General features: G+C 45.1%; 1 protein-coding gene across 1 annotated transcript in view; it reads right to left on the reverse strand.

The window, feature by feature from the left end:
• LOC138169506 (uncharacterized) overlaps positions 1-26,735 on the reverse strand; it is a 27,832-nt gene extending 1,097 nt beyond the window's left edge. The window contains exons 1-5 of the mRNA XM_069099026.1: positions 26,658-26,735; positions 23,827-23,897; positions 22,020-22,116; positions 17,828-17,929; positions 6,838-6,996 (exon numbers count right to left, since the gene is read on the reverse strand). Of these exons, the coding sequence (XP_068955127.1) occupies positions 6,838-6,996; positions 17,828-17,929; positions 22,020-22,116; positions 23,827-23,897; positions 26,658-26,735 (507 nt within the window). The remainder of the gene's footprint in view (positions 1-6,837; positions 6,997-17,827; positions 17,930-22,019; positions 22,117-23,826; positions 23,898-26,657) is intronic.
• Positions 26,736-27,213: the final 478 nt, after the last annotated feature.

Below are 27,213 nucleotides of genomic sequence, written 5' to 3' on the forward strand. Positions count from 1 at the left end.
CCCCAATCTGACACCTCTGTACCCCCAATCTGACACCTCTGTACCCCCAATCTGACACCTCTGTACCCCCCAATTTTGGCACCTTTGTACCCCCAATTTGACAGTCTGTACCCAAGACCCAGAGATTTCTTGTTATCAAAGTCCTGTCAAATGGCTCAACATCAGAAACTGATGTGATTCTACCAGCAGAAAGGGCATCATCACAGAAGAAGCCTGACCATCTGACCGGCAGCTGAACCCACCCACTGTGCTGTCTCCCCATTTTAATGTCCTGGAGGGCAATGACCCGTTGACCCCTCTGTTTGTATTCTCAGTGCTCTGGGCAGTGCTGGCGCACAGGAAGTCTTAATAAAGGCTTTGATCATTCATTTCTTTTGCACATGCATACATATATGTATATATGTGTATACATACACACATGTATTCATGCATGCATGTGTGTGCTGTCTCTCCTTACTGGAATGTAAGATCCCTGTGGGGAGGGACCTCTGTTTTGTGTCCTGGCCATCTTAGTGATTGGCATGCTGCTTGGTGCTTAAGAAAGGGGCAGTCGTGAAGATTACAGAGCAGACAGAAAGACAGAGTCAGAGTCATGTTTGGGGGACATCAGTGTGCCGGCGTGTGAGGCAGGATTCGAAGCCGGGTCTTCCTGATTCCAAGGCCAGTACTCTCCACAGCACCTTGGTGATATGCCTGCAAGCAGGGATGCCAATTAGGAAGCTACTGCTATGGCCCAGGTTAGATGCGCTGAAGGCCTGAGCTCTGTGAGTGGTGAGAGATGCTGTGATCCACCAGCCGTGGTGGTGGGGATGGTGATGACGCCCTCATCCTTGAAGGGTTTATGAAATCGTTTCTGCAGTGGCGTGCTGGAGGAGAAGGATCACCAGATTTGGGTCCTGACTGTGCCATAAGCTACTTGTGTAGCAAATGTTATCCAACATTAGTCAGCCCTGTTTCCTTATCTTTAAAATGAGAGGGTGGGGTCAGTTATCCCTAAGGTTCTAGATCTATGATGCTAAGGTACAGCATTAAATTTTGGGGGTACAGCCATTTTCCTTCCCCTCAATTTGTTCTACGAAAAACTAATGCTTGTAAAACATCATAAGTTTTTTTTTTAATTTAAAATTTAAAAAACAATTCTAACCACCAGGAGGCGTTCATGAGGCAGGGCCCTTCTACAGGCCGGCTTTGCAATGAGGGGACCCTTTGCCTGGGGCTTCCCTTCGGGGTTAGGTTTTGAGGCCCTCTGAGAACCTGCTCCCCAGTCTTCTCCACGAGAAGCTGTGGTGTCTTTCCTCACAGCTGACCACTTTCTGGCCCACTGGATTGTTTACAAAAGGGAAAAGAAAAGGTCCAGGGTTTGAGCAGTCTGTAAGGCTATGAAGCTATGGGACCCAGGCTCCCTTCTCCTCTTCCTAGGCTGGCCACAAGCAATTGGCTGTGAGGGACCTGACTGCAGCTGCCCTCCCGGGCGGGCCCACCACTACAAAGGCCTACTCCCTTGCTATAAAATAAAAAGTATGTGAATAAAAATGCAACGGACTCTCCATCCAAATGTAATCTACTTTCCCTTTCGAATATTTAATTCCAGTGGCTGGAACCCTTTGCTCCTTCCAAAGTAATTAAGGACTTTTTCACACCTAGTTTAATGCCTTTAATTGATTCAATAGAGCTGCTGATAAAGGTATGAATGGGGCACAGAGCATCCCATGGAGTGACTGATTCCATTGGCCACCACCCTGACAAAGCCTGGCCACCTCTGTAAAACCAGCGACCCCAATGAGAAGGAGGGGACCCTCTTTATTAACACACAACAAAGAAATGATCTTGGTAGGCATGGGGAAAAGGTGATAGATTTTGGGGCTGGGCTAGGAACCTTACAATTGGCTATCTTGAGAAAGGCAGGGGTAATTTCGACCCTCTCTTAACAATTAAAGAATGTTAATTGTTTTACGGAACCCATCTGTTTCTTGCAGTCTTTGCTGGGGGATCCTAACCACCAGACTTGCTGTCTCCTTTCTTACACAAAGACAAGCAAGGAAGCAAGGACTGAGTATCTTTTGGGGATGGTATCAAGTTAAGGTTTTGGCTTTAACAAATAGATGTCAAGGAAGCATCCCAGGGGGCAATGGTTTGCAAGATAACTTTTCATTTAAGCTAACTTTAAGCTAACTCCGAGGGAAAATAGAATTTCTGAGCTCAACTCAAGGACATAGAAAGGTGGCTTTAGGCAGATGCAGACTCAATTATAAAATTAATACAGCATAAAAATCAATTACATTGTAGAATCAATACAGTAGAAATCCACACAGTAGAAACTAGAGGTAATATTAATTTCTGTCTTAAAATGTAAAGTAGCTGAAGGAGGGAAAGATATCAGAGTTTTGGAAAAAATCTCGGACCTTATTAATAAAAAAAAAAAAAACCCAAACCAACCCCACACCAGAGAGAGACCTTGAAAAAGGGGAGAAAATAAGCATGGGTTCCAGAAGCTATGCTAATAATGATCTCATTTTACCCTCCCAACAACCCTTTGAGGTGGGTGTAATTATTATCCCTACTTTATCCTTGAGGGAACTGGGGCAAACAGAGAAGAAGGAACTTGCTTAGAGTCACACAGCTCCTGAGTGTCTGAAGCTGAGTTTGAACCATGGTCTTCCTGACTCCAGGCCTGGCTCTCCATCTACTTCACCACCAGCAGCTGCTAAACCCTGAGAACACCCATGACTACTGACTTCTAGGCCTCCTCTCCCCTCTGTTCAACATCTTTAGGAGCTATCTCTATCTATGTAAGGATATAGGCCTCCTCCATGAAGGTATTACTAGGGCATGAGCTGGCTTTTGAAAGCCACATTTAGGATGGCTTCCTCAAAAACAGGTCATGCCAGTGTAGACTCATTTCCTCTTCTGACAGAGGAAGAGATGAGCAGGAATGTTGTGGATACAGTTTACCAAGACTTTAGCAATGGTTTTGATGACTTATCTCATATTATATTATCATATATATTATCTCATTTTTGAGGAAAAAATAAAGACATGAATTAGAAGATAAGACAATCGGATGGATGCAGAATGGGTTGGATTGGCCAGACTCCAAGAGCTGCTGTTAATGGTCCGACATCAGTGTGGTAGGATGTCTTCAGTGGAGCATCACTGGGATCTGTGCTGTTTGACATTTTATCAATGACACAGATAGAATCAGAGAAAGTACGCTCATCAAAGTTGAAGATGATTCAAAGTTGGAAGGAAGAGCTAAGACACTTGATGAAAGGATCAGGATCCATCCAAAAAGATCCTGAGAAGCTAGAACACAAGGCTGAATCTAATAAGACGAGATTCAATCAAGGTAAGTGTAAATTCTAGTAAGGAAAAATTAGCTTCACAAGCACAAGATGGTGGAGACCTGGGCAGATAGCATGTGTTCTGAAAAAAGATCTGTGTAGTGGACTGCAATCAGTTATTCCCTCCACACTGCCACTTTCCCCACTGTGGTTTTGCTATATCTTGGGTCGGCATAAGAAACCAAATGGGAATTTGGGGGGAGTTTTGTGGAAGCCACAGATGACACATGAAGGAAGGCCAGCAGACAACACCGAGCTTATGACCACATACTTAACCCACATTTTAAAATAAGGTACTGTGAACATCACATAAAAGAAAAAGAAAAATTCAGACTTCTTTCCTAAGTGGATTTTCCAGATTTTGGGGGCACCATTCCCCTCAGTGTGAATGAGCATTGAGATGGGGCAGCCAACAGAGGGAATTCCATGCTGCTCTGCACCCAGTACTCTGCACTCTGCTCTCTCCTAACAAGAAACATGGTTAAGCAAGACACCCGCCTCCATCACACTGTATCTCTGTACTGAGAGGAGGCATGGATTTAAAGCTGGGAAAGAGGATTTCTCCATCTCCATCCCTTTGACCCTTCTGCAGATTCTGACATGGCTTGTCACTCGCCTTCTGGATACTCCCTCCTCTCTCGGTTTCCACATCACTCCTTTCCCATGCTTCTCCTTCTACCTGTCTGACTTTTACTGGATCATCTAGTCCAACCCTCTCATATAGATAAGGAAACGGAGACCCAGAAAACAAAGGGGCTCTCTTGAGGTCACACAGAAGATAAGGAGCCCGTCTGGAATCCAGACCCAGGTCTTCTGACAGCGAAATCCAAGGCTCTTTTCTTGACATCATGCTGATGCAAAATTGTAGAAGACTTTCCGTGCTTGGCCCAGGAGCCTGCAGGAAGCTACTGAAAATTTCTGAATACAGAAGAGGGAGGTGGTGACAAAAATGAACCAGGCAGCATCAGGATTCACTGGTTTGGGAGGAGTAACCTTTGGGAGGTCAGGCTAGGGCAGGGGGGCAGTGAGGGCCTGTCCAGGGTGGTAGCAGTGGGGGTAAAGAGGGGCTAGATGTTAAAGATAGGCAGTAGGTAGACTAGATATTGGATATGAGAGAGAAAAGTAAAAAATACCAAGATTTGAACTAGGATTCTTTTTTTTTTTTTGGAGTGGGGAAGGCAGGGCAATCGGGGTTAAGTGACTTGCCCAAGGTCACACAGCTAGTAAGTGTTAAGGGTCTGAGGCCAGATTTGAACTCAGGCTCCTCCTGACTCCAGGGCTCTACTCACTGTGTGCCATCTTGCTGCTGCCTTGCTGCCCCCACTAGGATTCTTTCTAACAGAAGTGGAATGAGGCTTGGGTAATTATACAAATTATCATTGCACAATCTCTGAAAAACTGGAAGTTATTTGTAGGCTTATGGAAGGAATAACCACCACTGGACAACCTCAAGGAGCCTTTCTTGCTCACCTACATGTGCCGGGCCCTGTGCTAAGAGGTACTGCTGTCTTGACTTTTCTCAGCCCTCAGTCCTTTGTAATCTGGCTTCTCACCTCATCGATCAACTGAAACCACTCCCTCCAAAGTGGCCGGGTGCTCTTCAGAGACAGTGGGATCCATCCTCCTCCCTTCTTGGCCTCTGTGAAGCCCCAGACACAGTGACCACATACATTTCCTATCTTCTCCCAGAGACTCGTTATACACAGGCCTCTTCCTCCCCTCCCACTCCACTCTCCGTGACCGGCTCCTCTTCTTAGGGAGCTCCCCTGTCTCTGGGTCTTTCTGCTGGCTTGGTTCTCCTCCCCCACATCTGAGGGGTCCTCTGGAGGCCCCTTTCTGGGGTTATCATTCTTATCACACCCGTTTCCCACCAGTGCATGCCAGAAGCTGAGTCAAGGAAGCAGAAAGTAAACACAAGGCAAGCCTTACTAATTACAGACATCCAGCAGGACACAGACAGATGTGGCCCAGCAGGTTGCTATGGGGGGGACAAATGGAGATCAATGATAAAGCCCACTGGGAACAAAAAATTCATCAGGTCCATAAATCAACAGGCCTCCCTGATCCTGGTTTATACCAGATTCAGCAAAGAGTAGGTCTCAGTGCCTTTGGCCTCTGGGTTCCAGGTCTCCATGATAGAGGGCTCCTCTGTGCCCAAGACCAGGCCAGACCTCTGTGGGACTGGGACCACAGTGTACCATCAAGGACCCAGACCCTGGTTCTGAGCACTAAGAATGAAACAGTGCCTACATGCTCTTCCTAAATAAAAGGAAGAGAGATCACCAATGGGAGCACTCCCCGCCCCCTCCCCAGTAAGCCTGACAGAAGACCCCTGGGGGCGGGGGAGGAACCAGACAGCAGGGCTGACCAGAAGGCCATGGAGGTGACCAGATGGCTGGGATGACCCGGCTGTGAAGAGTGACCGGAGGGGGTTGAGGAGAGGTGACCGGAAGGTGGGGTTGACCCTCTGGTGGGAAGGGCCCACGGTGGAGGTGTGGGTGATGACCTGCTGGGTGGGGGTGACCCGCTGGCAGGAGCGACGGGGGTGTGTGGGGGGTGATGACCGGACGGCAGGGGTGACCAGACAAGCAGCTGCACAGCGGGCCTGAGAGCAGATCTTGCCTGGGTTTGCCCCCCTCCCCTCTTCCCGGATTCTTACCCACACAGTGGGCAGAAGATGAATGAGGCAATGTCTTCTCCTGGCCTTGGGATCTGAACTCCTCGAGGTGTCCATCAACACTAGGTGTCTACACTGCAGTCCCCTCTCACTCTGCCTTCAGACCCGGTCATTCCTCCAAAGTTAATAACGACCCCTCAAGTGTCAAAGTCCAGAACCCCCCAGAAGATGCGGTGGCGGCGGCGGAGGAGCCGGGCAGGGGAGTGGGGAGCCTCGCCTCCGGGCTTTGGGGTCTTGTAACTCCCCTTCAAAGAGAGGCACTCGAGAGGGCTGGGACGGGAAGGGGGCGTCCAAGGCCGCTGCGCCCCCACTCTCCTGCCCCACGTCCCACGTCCCTGGGCATCGCTTTGAGCAGCCAGCATTGCCGGAGCCGGCTGAGCCTCAGCTGTCCCCCGGGCAGCTCCCAGAGGTGCCCTCTCCTTTCCTGGGAGTTTCCCTGTCAGTGAAATCCCAAGTCCATCCCGTCCTGGCCCCCATCATGTTATTGAAAAGGGATCAAGCCATATTTCAGACCCAACAAATAAAGAGACTGCCATTTAAAGGAACACCGGCGAATCCTAAAGTGAAAAAGTCCTTTGTAATGCAAATGACCACCCTCTAATTTACAAATATTATATTTCTGGACTCTGAAAATTAGACTTTCTGACAACTGCAGAGGTATCGTCAGTGTGCTGAGATAAAGCAGATTGTCAGCCATGCACAGGGGCTTACAGAAAGCCACCACCTTTACTTTCACTGAAATTCTCTTAAAAGCACTCAGTGGGGACAAATGACCTTTGGGACCCGGCCTGGATGGCAGGAGCAGAGGCAGAGACTTACAGCTACTTGAAGATTGTCTGTTCTGTCAATAAGTGTATTCAGTTTTTCTTCTCTTTTCAACATTTTGTCAATATTCTGTGACATCGAATTTTTGACATCAGTCACTTGACTTTTCAGAGAGGAAATCATAAATTCACCTTGACTTTGATTGTACTTCATCTGTAGGAGAAAGAAGAGTGCCTTAGGTTTCTTTTGTATAACTATCATTCATTACAGTACGTTAAAGTGCAGATGTGGAAAACTTATCTCAGGTGATCCAGGCCCCCACAAGTTGCAAGAAGCCAGCAAACATACAATTCTAAACAAGGGCAAAAGCATTGAATTGACTTGTCCCCACCCCAAACCTCTAAGAGAATTTGCCTTTAGGTGCTTCTGTAATAAGGGATTAATAACAGCATGTTCAATAAATGTTGGATCAAGTTTGTATAAGTACCCTTGTCATCTTTGTGTAGGTGACATTAAGGCAGACGCTGAGGAATATTCATTGTGTCAGACCACTGGTCTTCAAAGTGGGAACTAAGGAAGAAGCCGAAAGGAAGCTGGAGCTTGACCCTATGGATGGGGGTGGGAAGATGGGTTTTGTTCCCTCCCCCCTCTCCCTCTGTGGCCAATTCAAGGCCTGTTTCTGACCATGTCCCATTTTAGCACTTCTCCGTCCACTCTGTACCTTTCCATGGATGGCCTTCTCTGGCTGTGGGCATCTCAGACTAGGAAGGAGGTAACCTAGTTTTATTCAGGTAGGACCCAAGCAGCTGCACAGGCAGATTTCCACCACCCTTGTAGCCAGCCTGTCCCCAGATCCTGATAGTGTGGGCTCTGGGCTTCAGGGCAGTGCCTAGTACATACGATCTTCTCCCTTCCCTCATACATACATACATACATACACACACCCATTACCCCCTCCTCCTTTTTTTAAAGGCAGCTGGTGGAGTAGTAGATAGTGTACTGGGTGTGGAGTCAGGAAGACCTAAATTTAAATCCTCAAATCTGGCCTCAGATACTTACTAGCTGTGTGACCCTGGGGAAGTCACAGGGCCTAGCACACAGTAAGAACTATATAAATGCTTCTTCCTTTCCCTTCCCTTCCCTTTCCCCTGGGAAACAGAGAGTAGCAATAGGGTGAACAAGCATTGATCACAATGACATTATCTTTTCCCTAAACCCACAAATGTAAGAGAAATGATTATTTCTCTCATTTTAACAATCAATGATTAATTGGGATAAAGGTTTCCCCTTTTTATTTCCTTATTCAGAAATAAGCCCCTGTAGGGTACTCAGCCAGTCTCTGATAGATGAGGTTGCCCAAATCATTGTGGCACATGCTTATATCATCTTGGGTAGGTCCCTTCCCAAGGAGAAAACCTTACAAAGAGAATCTAAGCTAGGAGAAGTCCTACTAGTCTGCTTGGGTAGAGGCAGGTCCTTGTCTAGATTGCCCAAGGCAGGGTGGTCTGGGTAAAGATGAGTAAGAGTGATGTAATGAGCCATACCCCCAACTTCTCATTAGACTATCCCTCATTATAATATTCATTATCTCATTAAGTGTTAACCAATCAGAGTTAATTTCCCACTGTAGGGAACATCCACTCTTCCAAAGGCATATATGCGTTGAGAAGCCTCTATGATTATTCTTTGGTTTCAGAGAGAAAGCTAACTGACCATTTCATTAATTATCTGCTAACCATAATTAATAAAATTATTAATTGCTCAGAAACAAACTTTTCATACATGTTTTCACACATTTTCCTTCTAATTTTATTTGCATTTGTTTTACTTATGCTGAAGCTTTTTTTATTTTATGTAACCAAATTCATTCATTTTACACACTATGATCTTTATTCATCTGTAATTGTGAAAAGTTTTTCCTCTGCTCCTCTAATTTGTTTGTGATATGACCTTTTTATATTTAGGTCATATCAACTTGGAACTTATTGTATTACATGGTGTAATATATTGGCCTAACTCTAAAATTTGCCAGATTGTTTTTTTGCAGTTTTCCTAGGAGATTTGTTAAAGATTGAATCCTTACCCTAGCAGGTGGGATCTTTGGGTATAATGAACATCAGGCTACATTTTGATTTTTCTACTGATTGATGTTTCTATTTCTAAAGAAGCTCCAGAGAATTTTGATTACTGTTTTTCAGTAAAGTTTGATATTTGGCACTGCTAGGTCTCCTTCCTTCTTTATTTTCTCATGATTTTCCTTGATATATTTTTCCTTTTGTTCCTCCAGGTAAAATTGCCATTTTTTGAGCTCTACAAAGTAGTCCTTTGGTTATTTGATTGATATGTCACTTAATATTTGAATTTAGTTAACAATGTCATTTTTATTATATTGGCTCAGTCTACCCACGAACAAGTAGCGCTTCCCTAATTATTTAGGTTGGTTTTTGTTTCTGCAAAGAGTCTTTTGTAGTTCTATTTATATATTTCCTATGTATGCCTCAAATATCACATTTAGTATGCAGTTATTTTGAATGGAATTTATCTCTTCCTGCTAGGTTTTGTTGGTAATATGTAGAAAAGCTGATGATTTGTGTGGGTTTGTTTTATACTTTGCTACTTTGCAAAAGTCATTAATCTTCCCTTTTTTTTTTTGCTTGGATCTCTAGTCCTTGAAGTTATAATTAAAGTGATAATTAAAGCATGTACAATCAGCACCTCCACTTCTTATCAACTCACTTAACTCTTTGCAAGCTGGCTTCTGACCTCATCATTCAGCTAAAACTGCTCTCTCCAAAGGTACTGAAGCTCTTTTAAGTACCCAGTCCACTGGCCTTTCCTCAATCCTCATCCTCCTTGACTCACTCTTCAGCCTCTGAAACCGTGGATTTTCCTCTTCTCCCTGACAATCTCAATAATGGCTTTTCATGACACTGCTCTCCTTGCTCTCCTCTATTCTTGGCTGGATTTTCACAGGCCATTTCCACTGAACGTGGGTGTCCACAAGACTCTGTCCTGGGCCCTCTTCTTACTGGGCCATCCTTACTCTTTCATTTAGTGATTTTTATCAGCAACTGGCTTCAATGATCATCTCTGAATGAATGACTCCAGGATCTCTTTGTTCAGCTTGGACCTCTCTCCTGACCCCAAGTCTCACATCTCCAAATGCCTATTACACGTCTTGAACTGGATGTCTGGTAGACATCTTACACTCAACACATCCAAGGGATCCCAATTTTCCCAGTCACACGGGCTCAACACTAAGGCATCATCCTCACCACCTCCCCATACCCAATCCATTGCTGTATCCTGTTGTTTCGCCTTTCAGAACATCTCTTGTATGTGCCCCCTTCTCTCTTCTGACTCTGCTCCCACCCTAGTCTACCATCTTCAGTCTCTCACACTCAGACCACTGCACTGGCCTGCTTGGTGGTCCCCCTGTCTCAAGTCTCTTCCCCACTTTAATCCATCCTCAAATCAGCTGTCATATCGATCCTCCTAAAAGACCCTATTGCCCCCTTATTCAATCAATTTTAGGGTCTCCCTCTGACCTCTACAATCCAATATCAAGTTTTGTTTGGCTTGTACAGCCCTTTGTCACCTGGCCCCTTCCTACCTTTAAGGGGTCTTCCTTCTTTCTCTGCACCACCAGCCCGCCTAGAGGCTCCTCACAGACAGCACTTTCCCTGGCTGTCCCTCCAGCCTGGATTTCTCGCCCTCATCTCTCTCTTCTCATTTTAATGCTGAACTTAGCTTAGTCACTGTGACTCAGAACTCCCGAGCTCCAGAGACTGGCCAGCCTGACCCCCTAGCAGGAGGGATCATGAGTGTTCAACACCACGGGCGGGCTGGCTTCTTTAGATTCTCTCTTTTGGTTCCATTCATCTAGGCGTTCTGTTTTTCGATTGTTCATCAATTTCGTTTGGGTCATTAGTTGTGTTGGGTAGAATTGGATCCGACAGTTTCTGGTAGTTTCCTAGACTTTATTTTCAGTTGTGAATTCTTTTTCACGTTGGGTATTGGCAGCTTGGTTTTCCTCTCTTTGATCGGATTAGCCGGCGGTTTTCCTCTTTTATTAGTCATTCAGAGCTCCTGTAATCTCTGCTTTCAATTTTGTTCATCTTCCTTTTCGTCTGCAGTAAAGTCCTGCTTTCTGGAAGAAGTCTTTCCTAGTTCTCCTTCCTTCTGAGATTACCCCCAGTTTATTCTATCTAGACCTTGTTAGTACCTAGGGGTCTGTTGTCACCTCCATTAGACCGTGAGCTTCTGAAGAACAAAGACTGTTTTGTTTTTTGTTTGATTTTTGGCTTTCCTTGTATCCTGGTGATTCTCACAGTGCCCAGAAAACAGTAGGTGCTTAATAAATACTTGATTTGACTTGACTCTTTGTGCCTATTGCCCCCATTTCTTTTACTTGTTTTATAGCTACAGCAAGTATTCCTGGCTTAATATAATTCCTGGCATAAAATAATAAAGGTGATTATGGATTTCCTTGCTTATTTCTGATTTTGTTGGAAGGGTCTTTAGTGCTTTCCCATTACACATCATGCTGGTTCTTGGTTTCATAGAGAGACTTGTTGCTGCTGTTGTTGTTTGTCTTTTGATCTTGAGGAAGACCATGACATCAGGAAGATGACTTAAAAGTGAATTCGATTTAAATGAGGCAGGGCTGTGCAAAGTCCCAGCCTTCCTCTTTCTTCGAAGCCATCTGGGTCCAGCGGCAAGCTATAGATCAGGATGACTAGAGATGGCCCCAGATACAGTGGGAGACTTTGGCCTTTTTGTGCTAAGGTCTTTCCCAGGTCTCAGTTTGTCTGAGGCAATGCCTATGCATTGATTAAGGCTAGGTAAGAAACGAGGCAGAGAATGGCCTCTTTACCTAGTAAGAAAAAATCCATCTGGGAGAGGAAGACCCTTGGGCTTTTTGGGACAGGAGGTCTTCTATCATATAATGATTTATTTCTTTTGTTAAATCTATACCTTGGGGTAAAAACTTCATAAGTGGGGAGGCCAGGTAGCACAGCGAGTAAGAGCACCGGCCCCAGTGTTGGGATGACCTGGGGGATCGAATCCGGGCTCAGATACTTTGCACCACACCCAGAAATAACTGGCCGTGTAACCTTGAGCAAGTTTAACCCCAATTGCTTAAAAACAAACAAACAAACAAAAAAACTGCGTATAGTAAATATGCTTCTCTCTAAAGCTAAGCCATTACTGAGCTCTTTGAATGAGGGCTTAATGAAACACAGCTGACCCAATGAGGAGGGAGGAATTTTCTGAGTGAGACCAGACACTTGAGAGCTAATCTGATTGGATGACTTTGAGCTGCCTCCCCCCTCTAGACTAAATGACAAGAGGCTGATACCAGACAGGGCTGAAGTTAGGGGTTCAAGGTCTCTCTGTCTCTGAGAACCAGAGAGAGCCTCACATATCCTCAGAGGCCTCTTTGTTGTTGGGTGGAGCACAGGACCATGGGGATGAGACAGAGACTTAGCAAGGCCAGACTCTTTTGGTGAATTGGCTCAGGTTATTGGTGGCAGTGCCAGGTGGTGATTAAACAAATGGTAATGGTAACACCATCCTTCAAAAGGTGGAGGAAATGAGTAGAAGTCTGCTCTTCTGAACCTGAGTCTACCCCACAAGGAGGAACTGGTTCCTCTAGTGGGAAAGTTGGAAACAGGGAGGACATGAATACTCTTCAGTTGTGAAAGTAAAAGATGGGAAAGCCAGGCATGGCCTGAGATGTACCCGAGATATGGGGAGAAGAGACTACAAAACATCAAAGGAGGGATAAGCAAGATCCCATCCCAAGTCCCCAGAATTTCATTCATTTGTTCATCCCTTTTGGGATGGAGTCAGCCCAAAAGGGATGAACAAATGAATGAAATTCTGAAGACACAAAGGGAAATAATTGCTGAGAGGAGGGAGGAGAGAGACTGGTATGTATTTGTAGGGAACGTAATGACCAAATTATATTTTGTAAAGATTTTGATTGAAATAGCATTTATTTAGTGTTTACTACATGCAACGTGTCAGCGCTGAGCTCTGGAGATATAAATAAGAACACATACAATCCTTGCCCGTGGGAGCTCACATTTGAATGGAGGAGACACCACATTTAGGAGAGTATCATTGTCACAGAAATAACTATGGGAGCTTTTTTATGTTGAGTCACTTGACGATGCCAAGGACTTTGACATCAGCAGTGTTGTGGGGGGGCGGTGTCTTCATTAGTTAGGATTGTGGAGAGTTGTTAAGGGGTGGGGCACACAACTTGGGAGGAACTCGCCAGGTCTCCTCTTCACAAGGATTGCTTTTACAGTTTGTGCTGGTAAGTGTTTAACCAATGGCTCTCCCTCTCCCCCGCCGCCCCAAAAAGGATGTAGGACATATTTTTAGGCTGAATCTGCATCATTAACATCTTCCTCCATTACTTTCTTAATTCTAGACAATCCACTAAACAATAACTAGAACTTGGATTTGTTGTGCCAGCTGACTTCTGAGGTGTAAACACAGTGAAAATTCAGCCAGGATGGGCTGAAGCTAGCTCAGCCCTGATTGCTTCCCTGTGCTTTGGCTGTGGGGGGGGCAGGCTAGAGGCAGGGCAGCTGCTCTGAAGGTGCAGATACTCCCAGGGCCTTGGTGTTCACCTGCTTGTCAGTGGCATTTGGTTAAGGGTTGGTGATGATAGTGGGGATGAAGGTGGGAGCCAGGGCAGACAACAGAGGATAAGCACAAAAGTGTGGTGTAGACAGTCCTGTAAAAATAGTGCCCAGCTTTTTGTGGCATCAAAGAATTGGAAATCGAGGGAATCAACTGAGGAATGGCTGAAGAAGTTGTGGTATATGATTGTGATGGGATGTTATTGTGCCATCAAAAATGATGAGCGGGCTGCTCTGGAAAACCTGGAAGGATGTACATGAACTGATGCCGAGTGAAGTGAGCAGAACCAGGAGAACACTGTATACAGTGAGAGCAGCATTGTGAGAAGATCGACTTCAAGGCTCTTCTCAGCATAACAAGGATCCAAGGCAATTCCAAAAGACTCATGATGGAAAACGCATCCAGAGAAAGACTATGGAGTCTGAATGCAGAGCCAAGCAGACTATTTTTGCTTTTTTTGTTTTTTTTCTTTCTCGTGTTTTTCCTCTTTTGTTCTGATTCTTCTCTTACAACATGACTAATGTGGAAATATGTTTACATGATTGCCTATATATAAGTTATTTCAGATTGCTTGCCATCTCTGGGAAGGGGGATATGAAGGAGGGAAGGAGAAAAAATTTGAAACTCAAAATCTTATAAAAAGTGAATGTTGAAAACTATCTTTGCATGTAATTGGAAAAAATAAAATTCTGTTTTAAAAAAATGTGCCAGTGTGCTAAAATGCATAATGAGCTGAGACTTGTGCGGAATGCAAAGCATCATAGCAAGGTGGTTTTGTTTTGTTTTGTTTTCTAAAGTTCTGTTTGGGAAAAGAGAAGAATCAAAGCCTGCTCAATTTTCTTTTTGCCTTGGCTTTCTTTTTGAAGGAGACTATTATTTGGACTGAGCAACATAGCACAAAATCTAGGAGGAAGAGAGCACTTGACTCCCTTTGAGGAGTCAGCTCACCAGGCCTGGGCTGGTCCACTGTGGATCCAATCTGTGAAGGAGCATGGGAGGGGTGCTGAGGCACCGGGGAGGGACCAGGAATGTCCGAGCTGTTGTCTCTTATCAAGGGAACCAGAGGGCAGTCTATAATGGAGAGACCGACCCTGTCTTTGATTCCCAGCAACATTTGTTACTGGCCTCACTAATGAACACCGGGAAAGTGTCCACAAGGCTTCACTGATGCCGTCAACTAGGGAATCAGGGTGTTTCTGAGTCTGATTATTTGTCCTGTTCCATTGATCAACTTAAAAAAAAACCACAACCCACCACACCCATGCCGAGTGCTAAGTTTAGATGATAAGTGCTCTGTGATATAGTCTTCAGTCTGAAAGTGCTATTCTCTCTTTGTTCCCCCCCCCCCCCATCATTTCCTTGGAGGTTCTAGCCTTTTTGTTCCTCTGAATGAATTTTGTCATTGTTTGGTTTTGTGCAGTAATCCTGTGGCAGTTGGGTCCAGCATTTGCAGAGTCTTGTTCTCATGATTAGGGAGTTGGCCAAGAATGCAGAATACGATGGGCTCCTGGAGGGCAGGGGCTGCCTTCCGTCTCTCTGTATCCCCTGGGCTTGGGGCAGTGCCCCCCCCCCACAAGAGGTGCTTAACAAATGCTTACTGACTGACTCCCCATCCTCTTTAGCTTTTGTCCGTGTTCTCAGTCAATGATCAACAGTAAGAACTCACTGTGTGCCAGGACCAGTGTTAAGCCCTGCAATTACAAAAATAAACAGAAACACAGTTCCTACACTCAAGGAGCTTACCCTAAAGGGGTAAGACAACACATAAAGGGAAGCTAAAAAGTGGTGGGGGTGAAGATGCCCACGGTGCATTGGGGGAGGGTAAAGTCCTGAGTCCAGATCAGAGAGGAATGAGACATGCCTGGCCTGGACATCCTCCTTAAATGGCAGTTCTGGGAGAAGCCATCCACTCAGGGAGGACCCCAGTGGCTGTGGGGACTTTCACTGGGAGGATTCTAGGTCTAGTCTCCAAGGTTCTCCCCAAAGCTTGTGAGAGTACCAGTGGGGCACTGGCTACCTGTCATCCTTCACTTTTGCCATGTGATCATTCCCATCTTTTCTTCACTAACGTACTCAGTTTGTAAATTTGTAAATTATTATATAAATTAATTTAATAATTTAGGTAATAATTTTTACTACATTGACACAGCCTAACTATGAGCAATGAGTAGCTCTCCAGTTATTTGGTTCATATATTTCTAGTTGTATATATAGTTACATGTGGTATATATACAATATATGAATGTATGTATATACACACATACACATGTATATATGTTTATGTATACATGTACACATGTATGTGCTTATATGTACATCCATACACACATATATGGTCCTGAGTGTGTCTCAATGGGTTGACTCCCAGATATTTTATGCATTTTGCTGGAGGTCCAGGGAAGACAAGCACAATAATACATTATTAGTGGAACTATAAATTGATTTAATCATTGCAGAAAATAATTTGGTGCTATGCAATAAGTCATTAAAATGTTCATATCCTCTGATTCAGAGATCCCCTTCCTGAAGCCCATGTTCCAGGAGGCCCTACAGGTACAGAAAGAGTCATCGAAATCTCTGCCTCTCCTGTCTCACTGCCCACGCATTCCTCGGACCTCTGTAATCTGGCTTCTAGCCCTTCCATCCAGTGTAGACTGCTCTCTCCAAGGAGCCCCGGGCTCTGAGAGGGGGTTTCGACTATGCCAGAGTCAGACATGTCCCTGCTCCCTTTAGGTGCTGTTTTTCCCATTAGAATATAAGCTCCTTGAGGGCAGGGACTGCCTTGCCTGCTTGTTTTGAACATTCCCAGTGCTTAGCAGTGCCTGGTATGAGGTTACTACTTAGCAGGTTCTTCGTCATTCCTTCACCTTTCATTATTTGCTCTTCAAGGTTATCAAGGATCTCAGTGCTCAGTCCAGTGGGCTTTGCTCAGCCCTCCCCTGTTGGCTCTCTCTGAAACCTCCTCCCCTTGGACACTCTGGCCTCCCTGGGCTTCCTTCTGGGACCCTGCTGTCTCCTGCCTTTCCCCTCACTTGCCTAACGACCTCTCAGTCTCCTTAGGGGGATCATAATGCAATTCCTGCCCGCTTACCTCGAAGCCTTCCCAAACCTTTGTCCTGGGCCCAATTCTTTTAGCTCATGTGCTTCCTTCAAGAGCCCCTCATTTCCCACAGGTCCAGTGATCATTTCTATGTTCATGACTTCCAGATTTATATCTGGCCTTTCCACGACTCTAGTTATACGGTATCAATTGCTTCCTGAAAGTCCCATAGGCTGTTCAAACAGAAATCATTACCTTCTCTTCTCAATCTTCCCCATTTCTGTACAATTTTTCCGGGGCTGTATTACAATCATGTATTACGTGTATTACTGTAGTACCATGTTTTACTGGTGTGGGGGTCGAATGAGGCAATGTGTGTCAAATACTTTGAAAGTCCTTAAAGTACCATATAAATGATGGTTGTTATCTCTACTAAATTCCTACTCCAAACTTCATGGCACACCTTCCATAGTCCTTCCCAGGCAGTCCAATTCACAACCCAGAGAGTGATTTTTAACCCTCTCCTCTTCCTCTTCTTTTAACCCTCTCCCTGTGACCTTGGGTAAATCACTTCATCTCCCTAAGCTACAGCTTCCTCTTTCTTTTTTCGTTTTTGCTTTTTGGAGGGCAACTGGGGTTAAGTGACTTGCCCAAGGTCACATGGCTAGTTTTTGTGTTAAGTGTCTGAGGCTGGATTTGAACTCAGGTCCTCCTGACTCCAGGGCCAGTTTCTAAGTGGAGGTAATAATACCTGCAGCTCTTACTACATATAGTTGTATAATAATAGTATGAAAATCAGACTTCATGGGGCTGGTCCAGCCTTTGGTGAAGTCTTAGCACAACAGAAACACCAGCTATTACCATTATTAACTCCACTAGCATCCTAGCCCAAGACCTTGTGGCAGGGGCTTAATCTGGAGCTCTGCAAGGTTTGCCAGCTGAGCACCCATGGTGGCAGATCCCACCAAGGTGGAGAGAGTGTGGGTCCAACAATGGACAACACACTGCCTGGCCCAGGACAAGCTGGGCCCCTGAGGGACAGGCTCATTAGTAGATGGTGGGCAGCTGATGGATTTTTTTTCCTGCAGTTATTCCAGAAGGCTCAGAAATATTTTAATCTGCATGGTGGAGGACCCCCGCCGCCCCCCCCCCCCCCCCCCCCCCCCCAGACCTCTCTCAGGTAAATCATGTTCTTCCTTTAGGGCTTCTGAATAGGAGCAGAACTCTCCAGCCTATGGTGCCAGTGTGTCAGAGCACACCCATCTTGTTACGTTTTCATAACTCCAAGCCCGCCTTGACTCATTTTTAAAGAATCATGTAGGCAACGACTCCCAGACTACTTACCATACACTTCCCCAACAGTTCTTGAAAATCTGTAGCAGTTGCATTTGAAGGAGGAAAAGGTTCTTGGAACATCAAGGGATTTTCAGAATAAATTCTGCTCACCTAGAGAAAGCAATGAAAACACTAACCTATAATTTTATCTATTGGAAAATAACTGGAAAATTACCAAAAAAATAAGGCACATTTCAGGTATGTAGCAAAGGCTTCACAATAGAGGATTTCTAACCCTTTAGAAGCATAGTGTTTTTAAAATGTCTCCAGACTGCCTCTGTCCCAGGCTTGGCTCTCCTAGCTCTGTAAAGTGAAGGAAGTAGCCTCCATGGTTTCTACTCTCCCTTTGGTCTCTAGCAGGCTGCAGTTCCCTCTGGAGATAAGAGCTTTTCACATCTGAATCGCATTTACTCAGAAAATTTTCAAGTTGGAAAGAAGGCTGGGCTGGGCAATGTTTAACAATGGACTCTCTGGAAAAAATGTACACACAGCTCACTTGTCAGTTTAATCTGCATTATTAATCTTTCTCCCATCACTTTCTTACATCTAGACAATTAGCAAAATGCTACATCAAGCCCTGGTTGGTAGAGTTTCCTAATTTCTGAGGCATAAAGGCTCACACTGAAAATACACCAATCATTTCTCTGGAGCTGGTTTGAGGTGGTACCAGCACACCTTTGCTGGCGAGGTGCCACAGAAACAATGCGGTCCAACTTTTTTTCATTTTTCTCTTTTGCCTTTGTATTTCCAGCACCTGGCACACTATACCGCATATAGTGAGTGTTTAATAAATGCTTGTTAGTTGTAAGCAGGTAAGGGTGTTATGTCAATGAACCCAACTCCCCGTCAAGAGAGGTGGGCTGTGTGTTCCTGGAGAGGGTGATTCTGGGTTGGCGGAGAGAAGGCTGGTGCATCCCTGTGTGACTGAAGGAGGGGGAGAGCTGGTGCAAGAGCTTTGGAGATGACAACCTTCTTTATTCCTGCTCTGAGACTGCCAGACTCTCTTTGGGATGGACTCAGGAGAGGAAAGAAAAAAATATACCGGAAATGGCAAACATGTAGGGAAAGCTAGGGTCTCTGATTTCCAGCTTCCTTCCTTAGAGACCTTGGGGAATTTCCTTTGTGGGTGAGATCAAGGCATCTCTTCTGGCTGAGTGGAGACCCACCCAGCCCCATTCCTGGAGGGAGAAAGCTTTAATTCTGTGAATCTTATGGTATGTTCTAGTGTGTAGACGATCTCTGATTTCTGCTTGTTATCTGCTGGATAAATGGCTCCACTCATTATTCAATAATAATAATGATGGTAATAGTCCTATTCTATGTGTCAGGCACTGTGATAGGAACTTTACAACTATTTTTTCATTTGATCCTCACAACAATCCAGGGAGAAATTACTCCCGTTTTATAGATGAAGAAACTGAGATAAGCAGAGGCTGGGTGACTTGCCCAAGGTCACACAATTAGTACATGTCTGAGGTTGGTTTTGAACTCAGGTCTTCTGGCTCCAGGCCTGGTGTGCTATTATACTACCAGCTGCCTAGGATGGTCTTTTGTGTAACTAGTATGTGGTGGGAAGGTGTCAGCCCTGTGGATGACTCCCTGTGGTTCTGCCTCCTGGGAACCAGCTGCTTTTGAGCCTACAAAATTGAGTGTCTATCTGGGGTATAGAAATCCATCTTGCCCTACTAGAAAGTTGGGGGGGATAGGAGAGGATGTAAAAGAGAACAGATTGGGGGAAGGGGTATTCAGTAGGCTTGTTATTTTGGGGTGGGGGTAGGGGAAAGACAGAGAGAAAAATTTGTAACTCAAAATCTGGTGGAAATAAATGTTGAAAACTAAAAATAAATAAATTGGGGGAAAAAATTGTGTGCTTAGGCCAGCAGCATTGGAAGGGCCAAGTGACAGTCTCTTGGCCAGTCCCTCACCTCTCAGAGGAGAACAGAGAGGCTAGTTCATGACCCCTTTTCTGGCTCCCCTCAGAGCAGACACTGCAGCCTTCCTTGGAGAGAAGTGAGCAATATTCCAGAGACATCTCTCCGTGTCTCCTCATGAGCCACACTAACAGCCCTATGTGGCCATACGTCATCTGTACAGGCAGCGTACGCTTTATACACAGCCATGAACTGGGGGCTGCCAGCCCCCTGCAAGGGTCTGGGGGAGCCTTTCACAGTCCCCTGCTCAGCTTCTGCAGCCTGTCCACAGACTATGGTCCATCTGCCCCGTGAATATTTAAAACTGGATTCCCTGCTGGAATCTCAAACTCCACATGTTCAAAACTAAATTCATTACCCTCCCCCCAAGCCAGCCCTCTCCCCACTGCATGGCTCTTTCTGGTCAAGGGTCCCACCAACTCTTGAGTCAGCTGGGCTCCCACCCTCCTACCCTCGGCATTAATCCTGATTTATTACCCTGCATCTCATGTAGCCAATGGGAGGCCGAATCTTGTCTTTCCTACCCTAAAGAGTGAATTAAAAGCGTTCACTAAGTCTTCCTGACTCCAGGCCCTGCAACCTTTGCGTTGTACCACCTCACTGCCCTCCATTTAACAGGAGCTGGATGACAAATGAGGGTTAAGGCAATGACTCATGGACCCAACCTGTGAGTCACGACAGTCTAGCTTAGTGACCTTTCTATAAATTCCCATTTGTTGGAATCTCTAATCTGACCTGTACATTTGTCAATGAAAATGAAGACTGAGCTGGGTCATTCCTTCTGCCTTGTAAGGAAACCACACAGAGTTTGAACCCTGAACCCCCCAGGAGGCCAGGCTTGGTGGCACCACAGTTGCCTCTCTTTCTGGCTCACAAGTAAGACAGAACAAATAGTGATGTATGGTCTATCAATGTTCTCCTCCCGCCAAATTGCAAGATGCTTTTAACTAACAACAAGCAAGGAACAGCCATTAAAATGATGAAGTTTCTAGTTGTACTCATATTATAGGGAAGTTATCCTGTATGACGCCCACTGGCAGCTTCAAGTGTGTGTGTGTGTGTGTGCGTGTGTGCTTGTGTGCGCACACATACACACCTTTATTTCCATAGGTGAAAGGATAGGTGTGATTTCATCTGTTTGAGGATACCCTCTCTCAGTGGAGATCACAATCCCCCATGCTTCAGTTTAGCCAAAGATGGCATGTGGTGGCCAATGCTTCAGATATGAGTCATTCTGAATTTAGCTTCTTCAATGACAAATGCACCTCCAATCCTGCGCCTTGGGGCAGCCAGGTGGTGCAGTGGGTACAGCCAGGCTGGGCCTGGAGTCAGGAAGACTCATCTTCTGGAATTAAAATCCATCCTGAGACACTTAACTGTGTGACCTTGGGTAAGTCACTTAACCCTGTTTGCCTCAGTTTCCTCATATGTAAAATGAGCTGGAGAAGGGAATGGTAAGCCACTCCAGTATCTTTGCCAAGAAGACTCCAAATAGGGCCACAACCACCACTGCCCAGTTCAGATTTAAAGCCTCTCTAGCTTGGTGTAGGATTTGCACAGAACTCCCTCAACCACACACACCAATATACCTCCTGCCCCTCAGAGCAGTGAAGACACTAATCAGAAGATCATGATTCTTCCTCCCTCCAATAGACTTAAGCACCTGCTTAGAATCTTCTAGAGGGGCCTGGGCAGCGGGAGGTTAAATGTCCTGCCTAGGTCAAACGCTGTGTCTGAATGAGGATTTGAACCCAGATCTTCCTGACTTGTGGGCTGGCCCTCTATCTGCTACACTGTGCTGTCTCTCACATGTATAGACACATGATATAAACATTAACATTTGTGAAACGCTTTGCCAACCTTAGAGTACTGGAGGAAGGCTAGCCACTGTTATCCTGTCTGCCGTGTAATGCGTTCTTGGCCAGTTTTCCAATTTGAAAGCATCCTGATTTTCCTAAAACTTGTACTGCTTGATTTTTTTTTATTCTACCCCCAGGTAATTGAGTCAGATTCCCTTTTTTAGAACATTCTCCAGAGAAGAGAGATAGAAAAGCAGGAGTAAAGATGAAGTGTAAGACTGAGAATGGCCTGAAATCTTTGTAGACCATCAATGCACAGTTCTCCATCTACTCAATGCTAGGCTCCTAAGTATTTGTAATTTTGGTCTCTGAGGTTAGACTGTTAACTTCACATATGAATCTGAACATAGAAATCTTACAGAAATTTGGTAACTGAAATAAGGTTTTTAAATAGCCTAAAACATTCCTTACCTCGTCAAGAAATGCAGATGGTAAAATAACATCCAAGGGATTGTCTGTGGCGCACAAGAAAGTGATTCCATCAATAAGGAGAGTATGGTAGACGTAGCTTTGAAAAAAATATGTACATTTCCATCATCATTTTGCAGAAATCCATCTACCTACTATATAGTTAAGAAACAAAATTAAGAGAAAGGCATGTAGCGTAATCAAGCTGCCTCTCTTTAGGAAACTCTAGCTGTGAAATAGTGGACATCTTCCCCAGTGAACCCCAATGGGACACAGACTTCACGCCTTCTACAGCACAGATCTTTTAGCTTGCCCCAAAGCATAGCTCAGGTTCACCTCTGAGATGAGCTTTTTCTGTTTTTCTTGAACTTACTTTTTGATCTGTGTATATATTCCATCTTCCTCACTCCCTCCTCCATCCTCCTCCCCACTCCCCCACAGATGGTAAGCTTCCTGAAGGCAGGACTACTCCTTATTTTGTCTCTGGAGGTCCTTCACCTAACATGGCGCCTAATAAGTCTTTGTTGAAATTAAAGGGAACATATTTGACATTTGAAAGTAAGCTATTTATGTTCTGCCCCAAATGCTATCCCAATCTAAGCATGCATTTCAAAATAGCCCCATCAGATACCCCTCATTTGTCCTTGGGGGAATGGGGTCACATTTTGTGCTGGCTGCGTAAAAAAATGCTCATTTACTTAAGCATCTCTGCTTTTGGAAGGGAAGGTCCCAGCATTAGCACAGGGCAATGATGCACAGTAGGTGCTTGACGTGGGCCTGGGGACTTGCCACTTACGTTTTTGGCACTTGCTTACTGTTGGGGATGTGGGAAAACTGGAGGGAGGCCCCTCTGGCACATCCCCATGCCTCGGTCCACCCAGCCATTCTGTCTTCTAATTATATTCCAGTTTTTAAGAGATTCCCCAATCTATGAAAGCCCAGATAATTTAGGAGAAAATTTGTTAAGTGGTGGCCTTAGTTCTGACAAGGGGCCATTAACACTGCTCAGTCTGGCCCAGGGGGGACCAGCCTCTGCATGTGAAGGAGCTGTTACCAAACTCTAGAGTCACAATATGGGCCAGGAGAAAGCAGAAATGATAAATGTGTCCTTTCCATATATAAATTCTCAGTAGTCTTTAGCATTATGATATCATCATCCTCTCCATGTCCCAACTTTCCCCATCATGATTTTGATATATCGGGGGTTGGCACAAGAAGTTAAATGGGAATTCTTGGGGAGTTTTGTAGAAGCCACAGATGACACAGAAGTTTAGAAACTCAGAAATGCATAAAATATATGTACAGTATTGTATAACATCAACATATTTTATCTGTGAATACCATAAATATACACAGTTTCTTCTTTTCTAGTAGGAAGGGAGTTCCCAAAGATTTTACACGGATTCCCCAGCTTCCTGGGGCACTGCTCCCCCAACTCCTTTGATGTGGAGTGGATAATTGTATCACACGGTTCACCTAATTTTTGTTGATGGTGAACAATATATGTGCTCTTTTTGTCTAAAACATCTTTATTTCTACATCTGGATATTTGTTGAGAAAAAGTTCCCAATTTTTCCAGACACCAAGGTAATTGTTACTGTGAATGGCTGGCATGATAGGAAGGAAAGCCTCAGCAGTTCAAATTGTCTTTAGTACAGCTGAGTAAAGCTACAGTTAGTCTAATTAAAGTTATTTTACAGTATTGTCTACTGTGCACCCGGTTATTTTTGAGCAGGAAGATCATTAAGCGAGAGCCACTAAAAAGTAATCTGTGCAGACCACAACCCTAGGACGGCCCCCCTCCCCTTACCTTCCAATTCGGGCAGAGGTCTTTTTCTCAGCTTTTAGAAGCACTAGTTTTAGCACTGATGAAACTGCATCCTAAAAATAAACTGTTAATGCTCAGTCTGTTGTAGAGAAACAAATAGAAGAGGTATAAATATACACTTGTTCTTCTTTAATAAATGAACTGGAACATGGTAGGTTTAGCCTGGTTTGTGAGTGATAAATGTCACGTTCATTATAAATATTCATGTCCACTGGAAGAAAAACAGGATATAAATCATAGATGCACAAGCCACATAAGAAAGTCAGCCTCAGTGCATATAACCGTGTCTGGATACGGTTTCGACCATGGACAGGACCATCTAGTCACGCTGTGGCTTTTCATCAGCACCAGTCACCAGGGGGCCAATTTAAACTGGGCACATCATTTTCACGGAATTACTGTCAGATATATCAGGCTCCCATCTCAGCCTCTATCTCTGTCCAGACTCAAGGGTTCAACTGAAACTCAGAAAAAAAAAAGCTTTATAATGACTCATTGCTTTATTCCAAAAAGAGGAGAGATTGCCAAGTGTCCTCCTTATTTCTCTTTTCCTTTTTTTTTTTTTGGAGGGGGGAAGGTAGGGCAATTGGGGTTAAGTGACTTGCCCAAGGTCACACAGCTAGTTTTTTGTGTTAAGTGTCTGAGGCCGGATTTTCTTATTTCTCTTTTCAAAATAAAATATCAGTCACATTTACATCAGCCAGTAGTCTCCAAACCTTTTTCTCTCGACAAGTGCCCCAAAGAATTCTCCACACTGAATTTTGTGTCAGTGGGCAGAGCTCTGTGGGATTTGCCTTTCAAAAAAGGCCTCCACTTTTGTCTGGCGTCTGGCAGGCTCATGCTCTCTGGCCACTGGACCCAGATGGCTCCAGAGGAGAGATTGAGGCAGGTGACTTTGCACTTACATCCAATCCACTTGCATGTCGTGGTCCTCTTTCAGAACCAAGGACAGACAACAACTCTGCAGGCTCTGGCTGGACCCTACCACCATTTAGGGAGTTTAGCCATTGAAACTGATGCACCACACGCTTCTTCCACCTCCCAGACCTTGGGGGAGGCCACAGCTCAATACTCTAAAAAGTAACACTGGAAAGTCCAGGGTCATTGTTAGGAAAATGGGAAGGGGGGGCAAGTGAGAAACAGCAATCCCTCCCCAAAGGGAGCTACCAGCTTCATAGATCCAAAGCTCAGAAGGACCCCAGAGGCCAACTAGTCTCACTCATTCTACAGATGAGGAAACTGAGGCCTAGGGAGGTTGCGAGGTTCCAAAAGTAATGCCAAGAGGGTGTGGCTTAAAGCTGTTTTAAAAAAATTAAATTTAAGCTAATTATATTTTTAAAAACCCTCCAAACTAAGAAAGGGTCAGAACTATTACTTTTTATGATGATGATAATAATACCTAACATTTATATAGGGTTTATACTATGTTCCAGAACATGCTGAGTGCTCAGAAAAGTTAACATTTACATATGATTTACAACACACCAGCACAGGGCTAAGCGCTTTACATCTCATTAGACCTTCACAATAACCCTGGGAGATAGGGGCTATGATGATCCCTGTTTTACAGATGGGGAAACTGAGGCAAACTTGAGCACACAGCTAGTGGATGTTTCATGGACTTTCATGTCCTGATTCCTTTAGGTTTTATGCTGGCTGGTGAAGCTTTGCCCTCATTATGCTGTCACAGAACCAAAAAAGACTAGCACTCTCCCTACCCCCAATTTATTTTCGACTAAACCTGTGGTTTACTTGCATAGGGGCCTTCTTTTATCAAGTCATCTTGTTACCTGCTCTGGAATATATTATAGTCTTTTTTCCCCCTTTAAGTTAAAATTTACACATGCACATACATATAAAACACACGCACATTTTCCAATCATATGAACATTCAATTAAAAAAAATCTGAGTTTCAGATTCTGCTTCTTGAGAAGGCAGACAATCTGACATAGATCATGTGCTTATGGACTGTCACTGTTAGGGAGCTCCTGGCCGCTTCCCTCGTCCCAGCCCATGGCGGTCACAGGCTCTTTCCTAGACCGCCTCTCCCACACCGTGAACAGGCAGAAGGCTTGCGCTTTCACTCTCTCTGCAACTGATCATCTCATGGAGCCGCCCAAGGCCCTGGGAGTCCTTGTCATTGACCGGATGGGTCACAAGCGACATTTGAACCCTGGTCAATTTGAACCCTTCTGTGGTTGAAGCTCCTGATGCTAAATGAGATACGGTCTGTAAAGCGCTTAGCCCAGCACCTTGCATACTGTAGGCGCTCAATAAGTGCTCGTTTCCTTTTTTCCTCCCCCCTCATGCCGGGGCCCAGAGGCATAAAATCGCACCAAGACTTTTGGGACACGAAAGTCTAACGAAATATGAGGTGAGGGCAGGACTTGGGTGGATCCCACAGGTATGCACATGGTGGAGAAAAAATACAATAAAATGTTTATTAGCTACCTATACAATAAAGTGTATGTTTAATTAATTTAATTAAAATGTAAGTTAAATTCAGGGAGGGTCTTAATTTGTTTTTTTTGGGGGGCGGTTATTATTTTTTCTTTTTGGAGGGGGGAAGGCAGGGCAATTGGGGTTAAGTGACTTGCCCAAGGTCACATGGCCAGTAAGTGGTTTTTTTTTTAAGTCAGGAGCTGTCAGAGGCCTGGGAGTGGGGTTAAAGGGGAGTCATTCTTTCAATCAGCACTACAAAGCCTATGTGGGGCCGGGACGGTGGGGAGGACAACCACAGAAGAGACCCCGGGAGGCCACACGTGGTGGGGCCGTGAGTGGGGCTGGCCCGGTGGCCAGGAGGGGTGGCTACCTGATATGAGCCTCCGGTCAGGGCCAGCTCGGCCAGGATCACCCGGCCATTAGAAATGCAGCTGTACGTGATGGTCATAGTGCTTCCGGGCCCCTCAGCCTCGCCAACGCCCTCAACGGCTGAGGCGCCTCGAGCGCAGGCGCAGTGCTGCCGAGGCGGGGCCATGGGTGGCGGGCCAGTGAGGAAAGGAAGGGGGCGGGGCTTCACCACGAGGGGCGGGGCATCACCTGGGGGGGGGGGCATCCCCATGAGGGGCGGGCTTGCATCAGGAGGCATGATATTGCAGTTGAAAATTAAAAAAAAAAAATCATTAGGTCAGTTTTTGCGCTTGTGCTCATTCAGTGCCCGGCACCTAAAAATCTCACCTGTAAAATTAAGAAAATAAACAAATAATATTTGCAGAGTGCTTTGCCAACTTTAAAGCGTTATGTAAATGCTAGCTGTCATTATTAGCTTACTAATTTTTTTACTAAGTTCTACCTTGTCGATCTTTATCTACTTCAACCTATCTCTCCGTTTCTGTCTGCTCTCTGTCTCTCTGTCTCTGTCTCCATCT

Source organism: Petaurus breviceps, unplaced genomic scaffold (assembly GCF_028583685.1).
Source record: "Petaurus breviceps papuanus isolate PSGF00001 unplaced genomic scaffold, PetGlider_PUasm1.0 126, whole genome shotgun sequence".
NCBI classification, from domain to species: Eukaryota; Metazoa; Chordata; class Mammalia; order Diprotodontia; family Petauridae; genus Petaurus; species Petaurus breviceps.